Source organism: Schistocerca serialis, chromosome 5 (assembly GCF_023864345.2).
Source record: "Schistocerca serialis cubense isolate TAMUIC-IGC-003099 chromosome 5, iqSchSeri2.2, whole genome shotgun sequence".
Lineage (NCBI taxonomy): Eukaryota > Metazoa > Arthropoda > Insecta > Orthoptera > Acrididae > Schistocerca > Schistocerca serialis.
In genome coordinates this window covers 423,733,777-423,743,609 of record NC_064642.1, presented here as the reverse complement: position 1 = coordinate 423,743,609, position 9,833 = coordinate 423,733,777, and the positions used below count along the sequence as shown (strand labels likewise).

At 38.0% G+C, this 9,833-nt stretch overlaps 1 protein-coding gene across 2 annotated transcripts in view; it reads right to left on the bottom strand.

Moving 5' to 3' along the window:
* Positions 1-5,353: 5,353 nt before the first annotated feature.
* Positions 5,354-9,833, bottom strand: part of LOC126481339 (pinin) — a 62,453-nt gene continuing 57,973 nt past the window's right edge. The window contains exon 10 of one of the 2 annotated variants that reach the window (XM_050105023.1): positions 5,354-6,993. In XM_050105023.1, coding sequence (XP_049960980.1) covers positions 6,638-6,993 — 356 coding nt within the window. In that variant the 3' untranslated portion in view covers positions 5,354-6,637. The remainder of the gene's footprint in view (positions 6,994-9,833) is intronic. The other variant, XM_050105024.1, reaches the window with a different exon arrangement.

Sequence of the window (9,833 nt, the reverse complement as noted above, 5' to 3'; positions counted from 1 at the left end):
CAGCATGTTGTTATCAATGGAGAGACGTCTACAGACGTTAAAGTAACCTCTGGCGTGCCACAGGGGAGTTTTATGGGACCATTGCTTTTCACAATATATATAAATGACATAGTAGATAGTGTCGGAAGTCCCATGCGGCTTTTCGCGGATGATGCTGTAGTATACAGAGAAGTTGCAGCATTAGAAAATTGTAGCGAAATGCAGGAAGATCTGCAGCGGATAGGCACTTGGTGCAGGGAGTGGCAACTGACCCTTAACATAGACAAATGTAATGTATTGCGAATACATAGAAAGAAGGATCCTTTATTGTATGATTATATGATAGCGGAACAAACACTGGTAGCAGTTACTTCTGTAAAATATCTGGGAGTATGCGTGCGGAACGATTTGAAGTGGAACGATCATATAAAATTAATTGTTGGTAAGGCGGGTACCAGGTTGAGATTCATTGGGAGAGTCCTTAGAAAATGTAGTCCATCAACAAAGGAGGTGGCTTACAAAACACTCGTTCGACCTATACTTGAGTATTGCTTATCAGTGTGGGATCCGTACCAGATCGGGTTGACGGAGGAGATAGAGAAGATCCAAAGAAGAGCAGCGCGTTTCGTCACAGGGTTATTTGGTAACCGTGATAGCGTTACGGAGATGTTTAGCAAACTCAAGTGGCAGACTCTGCAAGAGAGGCGCTCTGCATCGCGGTGAAGCTTGCTCGCCAGGTTTCGAGAGGGTGCGTTTCTGGATGAGGTATCGAATATATTGCTTCCCCCTACTTATACCTCCCGAGGAGATCACGAATGTGAAAATTAGAGAGATTAGAGCGCGCACGGAGGCTTTCAGACAGTCGTTCTTCCCGCGAACCATACGCGACTGGGACAGGAAAGGGAGGTAATGACAGTGGCACGTAAAGTGCCCTCCGCCACACACCGTTGGGTGGCTTGCGGAGTATAAATGTAGATGTAGATGTAGATGAAGTGCCAGCAGCCCAGCAGCAAAAGGTGTCTGAAGCTAAAGAAGGAATTCAGCTGCCGCCTGCACCATTTCAACAGTTCGTGAAACGAAGGAATACTGAAAGAATACATATCACGGCTGCATCAACATTTTGCCTACAAAATTGCAGATGAATCACGTCCTGTAGAAGTGTACACCTACTACATCCTACTGAAATTGTTTCCTTTCAGTGAGCCCCAAACACAGACCTACGAGGTCATAATTTTAAGATAAAACAAATCTTTTGAGAATCAAATACATGTTGCTGTTGCACAGTATAAATTTATTATTCATAATCTATCAGATCAGTGATGGAGAGCTGAAATTCTAAATTGTGCAATCCTAGCCTGAGTGAAATGCTTAAAGTTATTGATGCACGCGAAGTTCAAGATGTAACCAAGCCAGGTTTCTGTCTACCAATTATCATTTCACTTGAAACAAACAACCTATGCCCCAGACATGGATCCAGACCCAAACCCAGCCCCAGTACTCGCAAGTCTGCTTCACGTAAATAAGGCCAGAAAAACTACATACAGTGTTTGCTGCACCAGCACAACACTAATTACACTGCTCCAGCTCCACGCAAAGTGAAGTCGTGTGAAATGCTGTGTCACCCATGATCAGATGAACTGCTTCTTCAGACAAGCTGAATGCAAATTTTGTCATTGCACAAGATATACAAAACCAGTCTGCCTGCAAAAGACTAGAAAGCCCTCCTGTGCTTTGTGCAGGAATAAAGCAAAACAGGAATGGATTGAAATCAGTGTCATTTCATTTTCAAATTATTCACCTCCTCCTGCTCAAAAATCAGATAAGTGAAGGAGCAGAAAACATGCACCCATATGTTCAAAGCGAATACCACACACTTCAAAAATGCTCTCCCAGTCTCAAAATTCACAAAAGTGCTTTGTGCATATGCAGAAACAAAGAACAGTTTTTCACATCATGGAATGGACAATTGTATACAGAGAACACACCACAAACTGTGGATTACTTTGCAAATTTTTAACCAGTCAAACAGATACCAGAGCTTCTGTCACACTGCTTAACCTAGACACATATGAAAATTGACAAATCGTCTTTGCAAACATCAAGTCCGCATGTCACCATCTATAATGGCAACGGCATTTCAGTGCCTGGAACATGCCGCTTACCTGCAAAATACAAAAACATGTCCAAGGAAGTCCCTTTCACTGTAGTCCACTCACGCAAGAGCCCAAATATGCATGATTCCTTCAGATTACACATACAGGACAATGTGGATGCCACTTACACAAAAGTTTCCAGTGCTGCAATTCAGCAACTCTGTGACAAGTACCAACGATAGTTTGATGGTACTCTTGAATGTGCAAAAGATTTTCATGTTCACACTGAACGCTAAGGCACAACCCAAATTTTGCCACAAATGCCTAGTGCTGCATGCATTATGTGATGATGTGGCTACAGAAATTGAAAGACTGGAATCCATTGGTGTCTTCAAACCTACTTCAGAAAATCTGTGGGCATCACCCTTAGTCATCATTGATAAGTCAAATGGGAAGATACATCCTTGTGCGGATTTCAAATGCCTGGTAGGTTCACAGACAGTCATCGATACCTGCCCACTCACACGTCTAGAGGAAATTTTGGATGAGCTAGTGGGAGGACAGTTGCTCACGTTGGCTAGTCTGAATATCAGAGCCTATCTTTCAGAACTGCTTCCACACTTGCATTGTTTCAAAAATTTCTCAAACAAATAATGTCCAAGGTGCCTTTTTGTTTTAATTATCTTTGACGACATCACTGTCTCCAGACAAACACCAGAACACCACCTTAAAAATCCGGACTGTCTTTTTCAATTTTTAACTAAGGTGAGCCTCAAATGTAGCTTGCAGAAATTTTAGGAGATATCATCGACGCCACTGGTGCTTGTCCTTCGATGAAACGTTTGGAAGCAGTTCAGCAGTTGCCATCTCCTAGGAATTTACATGAACTGCAGGCTGTTCTTGGAAAACTGACTTGCTACATAAAGTTCATTCCTAATGCAACATAAATTGCCCACATCAGATGTAAAGATTTCCACTCCACTGTACAAAAGACTGTGACCAAGCTTTTCAAAGATTGAAAATGCTGTGCTTCATCAACCTCGCCCGATACATTACGTCCCGCTCAAACCACTTGTGCTTGGAGTCAATGCCTCGTCCCATGGCACTGGGGCAGTTTTATCTGACAAAATTGACAAACACTCCCATCACACTTGCTTCCAAAACTTTGAACAGTGCTCAGATAAATTACAGTCTGCTGGTGAAGGAAGCCCTGGCTATAATATATGGTGTTACCAAAATTAATTATTTTCATCAGGATCATAGGTACAATTCTATGCCAGTTTTTGGAGTCTTTTCTTCCCCCCCCCCCCCCCCCCCCCCACTTGCCATTATTTTTGCCTCTGGCAATGTCTGTCAGTGTACAAAATGCTGAGCTGTTAAAGTTTAGGACTCAGAGTAAAACTACATCCTGTGGCAGTTATTATTGCTGCAGCATTTGACCTGTATAATACAATACAGCTGTCTATGCATTGAATCAGGAGCCTGAAATGGATGATACTATCTGTTTATCTGGTAGGAGAACAGCCTGTGAAGGAATTCCAGTACCAACAGAAAATGGTGCTAACAGCAGTCACACTGCAATGAGGGTGATATTTAGTAACAATATATTTACACAAAAAAATTACAAAATTAGAATGAATTTAAACAGTGTCAGTTTAAAAGCCCGATTTATCTGTTCATTTCTTTTTGTTCCAGTTCTTTAGTTTCTCTATTTTCCGTGTTACCATTTTTATTTGCTGGTCTCCATGCAACACTGTACTTTTATTTAACATTTGCATTCGAGGCACTGTAAGCAAATTGGCATTTCACATGAAGGACGTTTTCTATTTTTATTTTTGGGACATGACTGACAGTGCAAATTCTACAACAAAATCCTAGTTCTTGTTCTGTGCATCTGCCTGTAATTAGAGGTTATTTTTAGTTCAAAATAAGTGACATATTACCATTAGTTAACTGACATTTTCATTCTTACTGACCTAACAAACACACACTCTCCTTCATCTTCACTTTCAGACAATCATAAGAAGTTACAGCCGTCTACTTATTTGCTGATGTTGTGAATGAACTGCAGGCTTCAGCATTATTAAAATCTCTATTACAACAAGAACATAATGAGTAATAATATAAACTACCTTTTATGCAGCAAACTGGAAAATCTTCATTGTCATCCTACATGTTGGAAATAGGAATAAATTGTGGCTTCAGACCTGCAATTAACTTCCACCCCTTTTCTGTATCAGTATGTCTGACAAAAATGTTTCCAGTTTTAAGCATTTCAACACTGAAAACTTCTGACATCATTTTTGCTCCATTTACACAGTACATGTAATTACACAGATATTAAATGTAGTTAATTGTAAAATGTGACTTAAATTATACTGTGTCCTGTCCATGCACTCTCTTCATCCTTTTCAGAATGCAGTCATAAAACATTTTCAAACATTTCAAGTCACAATTTGTCCCTATGCTCTGTGAATTAAAGTCAAGAGGATCTTCTTTCCATAACTTTCCTTCACTGTGTATTTGCAATGTATGATTAATATCTGCTGCTGTCCAAGTGTTATAATCATGTTGATAGCTGATTTATGCTAGGTTGTCAAGCATGTTTCGTGCTAATGTAGAACAACACTGAACCTCTGTAAGTGGACTCAAGATATAGAATTATATAATAGCTTGGCATCCTGGACAGAGTTCAATTTCAAAACTAAGATCAAAACTGACATGTAGTCAGCGATTTTCATACAAGTGGCACTTAATATTATGAAGCACGAATTATATAACTTGGCTCAAAGTACTAGTCCAAAGAAAGTAAAAGCTATTCTATATGTTGCGTCCACATGACAATACAAAGGCAAATGGTGTCATTTCTAATGACTTTCTGACCTCTCTAAGTATAATGCTGAAGTACTCACTGAGCACTGGAAACATAGTTATCTATATACAGTGACTGTGTTTTTAGTCTCTTACAAAAGTGTCTAAAATATACTTTTGATCACATTGCAAGTGCAGGTAGAAAAATTTTGTACTTGCAAATTCACAGAATGGAGTGGGGAAGGAAGGTGGATAGAGCATATTATTAAGACGAAAAATAACCAAAACACGCCCAAATATAATCACAATATACCTTAAAACTTTTATTTCAAAAAGTAGCAATATGCATGGTTTTAAAACAAAAAATATTTTTTCTTGAATATAATGTCCAGCAGTTACAAATCATAAATGATTAGCGTAAGATGAACATTACTCATATCCAAAAGTAATGAATTTTTTTGCAGTTAAAAACAAATTACTATGCCAGTGAATTTGAATATTTAACAAAAATTTGTATATTCCATTATAATGGCAACAAAGCATAAATACTGTTTCAAATACAAAAATTTTCTGTTAAGTTCTGTGAAAATAACAAAATCATATAAAACTGAATCATTAGAATAAAATTTAATGTAACGCCTTGCATGAACTTTGTAAAAAAATTTACCATTATGGTAACAGCAGCATGATAAGACAACAAAAGTAAGGACTGTAGCTTGAAGTTGTTCAGTCAGTTTGACACATCGTCATTGTACCACCAATATGGTAGAAAAGACTTCTGTAAGGCATAATTTAACAGGTATTTCCAATAATACCTAAGCTGAAAAATTTCCCCTCCCTGTCCAAAGATGGCAAGGAACTGCAACCTCTCTCATAAATCTAGTTAAGTTCTATTTTAAAATCATCTTGCCTGCTGAACTGTGCAATGTAAGATTCAACTGGTCATGAGAGTGTATTGTAAAAGTTTCCTGTGTACAGTAACCACAAGGAACTGATACATGAACATGGGCTATTTGTTCCTGAAGTGATTGTTGCACTGGAATCTACAATATTTCGTTGTTACATGCACTGTACTCAAAAAACTCACCTGAATCATTCACAGCTCAACATACGGACAATATTCAGTTAAAAAATTGATGAGCACCAAGGTGAACATGACAAAGTAAATTCTGAATTGATATATCTTATACTTTGGAAATAAGTTTTATATTCAAAACAAAACTGCACTAATCTCACACTCCACTTGTGCACAGAATATAATTTTATTTTCTTTCCACTATCATAACAAAACAAAGGACAGGAAGCAAGAATCAACTCAACTACTGGAAAAAAAAGTTTAGAGGTAAATATAGGAATGATAGTCCATCAAAAACTCACACACAAGCACCTTACACACAAACAATTTTCACACTCCACCACATCTTTGTAACTACTGCACCCTCACACGATACTTACCTTTCCTATTCGTCAATTTTCTTACTTAATAAGGGTGTATAATTTGCAGAGAATAATTTTGAAAGGCAACATTACCCCGCCAAATTTGCTCAAAAATCTATGGAAAATTAAGACTGAAATTTAATAAAAATCCACAAATTTGTCAATTTATACATAATACAAAACTATCAAAAGAAATTTGTACAACCCATCTTTATTAATACATCTCGCAGCTGCCCTGACTGCAATTTTGGACTGGTGTCTTTCCTCAATAGCTTTGAGAAATCAGCCTTAAATTTTTCTGCACAAACACGAATATTTTACTCATTTGTTGTACTATTTTCCTCCACTGATTTTTCTCTTTTTATAACTGTCCTTATTTCTACTTCACCTTCCTCAACTTCCCCACTAATTTCATTTGATTCCTCATCATCCTGATCATCTTGATCATCTTGATCATCTTGATCATCCTGCTCATGCTCAGACTCAGCATCCATAGGCTCCTCCCTTTCTTCCCTCCCACCTTCTTTTTTGTACTGTATATCTACCTTTTTAGATTTTGAGTCCCTTGAGCCTAACTTTTCATTATCTTTACTCTTACGGTAATGTTCCCCTTCCTTACCTGATCCTGGTACCTTGACCACACTCTCAATTATACTAACATTCATTTCACCACCTGCAAAATAAATGTCAGATTAAAGTTGCAGTAACAGTTACACTGGTAACAGTAATGTCAATAACAGTATATATGGCTATAATCATTCATATGTATAAAGAATGGCAATGGATTATATAGTTTAGCTGAACAGGATAAAGTTAAGTACAACTTGAGACTTCTGCCTAATGAAATCAGTCTGTGATGGAAAGGGTTCATAGGGCATTCAATGCAAAAATACAGTTATAGTAAATTTGGATGCACTGCTTTTTGTACATGAACTAAGGCAGCATTTATCAAATACTATTGTAGTATTTGATATAAGAAGACTAGCATATGAGCTTGCTACTTCATCTGGGAATTTGCACACAAGTAGAAATATTACACACTGAGATTTATGGCACCACTAGTTTCCAAGTTTAGATATTAAATGTGCTGTATGTTAATATATTCATACAAAATGCTACATTTTGTCTACACTTACTGGACATGGTTAGTCAAAAAGCAGAAATTACACATCATCTGTCAACAACATATGGAGCTCAACTCTTTTTTTAATGTTTTATCAATAGATAAACTATTAAGCTGATGATGATACAATTCACAGCTTCTAATGAGAGTATAACACATAATCTCGCGCTAAGGGGCCCTGGAATCCTAACTTCAAGGATGGTGATGGTTATTGTGTCAGAATGAAAGCATTACATTAAGTTAACACAATAGGAAACCTCTACATCTTATCTATACTCCACAAGCCACCTTACAGTTTGCGGTGCACGACACCTCTGGTTTCATTACCACCTTTCCCCCTTCTCTGTTACATTTGAAAATGATGTGGGTGTAGGACTGTTGATGAACAGCTATATGAAGTAGACTTTCTGGATTTTTTTTCCATCAAAATCATGTTCAGAATGTATGCAGGAGGAAGTAACATGTTACCCAATTATTCTGCAAACATCGGCTCTCAAAAGTTCAACAGCATTTTCCCAACGATACATAACACCTCTCTTGTTGCAACTGCCACTGGAGTTTGTTGAGCATCTCCAAAATGGCTCTCATGCTTACTAAACAATTCCATGACGAACATCTCACTTTTAGTAGAATCTTCTCTTTCTTTCCTGTTAATAATACTTGATGAGGGTCAAAGCAAGGGGAAACTACAGCTGTAATTTTTACAAAGGGCATGCAGCTTTACTGTATGGTTAAATGATGATGGTGTCCTCTTGGGTAAAATATTCCGGAGGTAAAATAGTCCCCCATTCGAATCTCCAGGTGGGGACTACTCAAGAGGACGTCGTTATCAGGAGAAAGAAAACTGGCATTCTATGGATCGGAGCATAGAATGTCACATTACTTAACTGGGCAGGTAGGTTAGAAAATTTAAAAAGGGAAATGGACAGGTTGAAGTTAGATATAGTGGGAATTAGTGAAGTTCGGCGGCAGGAGGAACAAGACTTTTGGTCATGTGAATACAGGGTTATAAATACAAAATCAAATAGGGGTAATGCAGGAGTAGGTTTAATAATGAATAAAAAAAAAAAATAAGAGTGTGAGTAAGCTACTACCAACAGCATAGTGAATGCATTATTGTGGCCAAGATAGACACGAAGCCCATGCCTACTACAGTAGTACAAGTTTAAATGCCAACTAGCTCTGCAGATGACAAAGAAATTGATGAAATGTATGATGAGATAAAAGAAATTATTCAGGTAATGAAGGGAGCTGAAAATTTAATAGTCATGAGTGACTGGAATTCGAGAGTTGGAAAAGGGAGAGAAGGAAGCACAGAAGGTGAATACGGATTGGGGGAGAGAAATGAAAGAGGAAGCTGTCTGGTAGAATTTTGCACAGAGCATAACTTAATCATAGCTAACACTTGATTCAAGAATCATAAAAGAAGGTTGTATACATGGAAGAATCCTGGAGATACTAGAGGGTATCAGATAGATTATATAATGGTAAGACAGAGATTTAGGAACCAGGTTTTAAATTGTAAAGACATTTCAAGGGGCAGATGTGGACTCTGACCACAATCTATTAGTTATGAACTGTAGATTAAAACTGAAGAAAATGCAAAGAGGTGGGAATTTAAGGAGATAGGACCTGAATAAACTGAAATGACCGGAGGTTGTAGAGAGTTTCAGAGAGAGCATTAAGGAACGATTGACAAGAATGGGGAAAAGAAATACAGTAGATGAAGAATGGGTAGCTTTTAGAGATGAAACAGTGAAGACAGCAGAGGATCAAGTAGGTAAAAAGACGAGGGCTAGTAGAAATCCTTGGGAATTTAATTGATGAAAGGAGAAAATATAAAAATGCAGTAAATGAAGCAGGCAAAAGGGAATAGAAATTGTCTCAAAAATGAGATCGACAGGAAGTGCAAAATAGCTAAGCAGGGATGGCTAGAGGACAAATGTAAGGATGGAAAGGCTTATCTCACTAGGGGTAAGATAGATACTGCCTACAGGAAAATTAAAGAGACCTTTGGTGAAAAGAGAGCCACTTGTATGAATATCAAGAGCTCAGATGGAAACCCAGTTCTAAGCAAAGAAGGGAAAGCAGAAAGGTGGAAGGAGTATATAGAGGGTCTATACAAGGGCGATATACTTGAGGACAATATTATGGAAATGGAAGAGCATGTAGATGAAGATGAACTGGGAGATACGATGCTGCGTGAAGAGTCTGACAGAGCACTGAAAGACCTGAGTCGAAACAAGGCCCCGGGAGTAGACAACATTCCATTGGAACTCCTGACGGCCTTGGGAGAGCCAGTCCTGACAAAACTCTATCATCTGGTGAGCAAGACATATGAGACACGCGAAATATCCTCAGACTTCAAGAAGAATATAATAATTCCAATC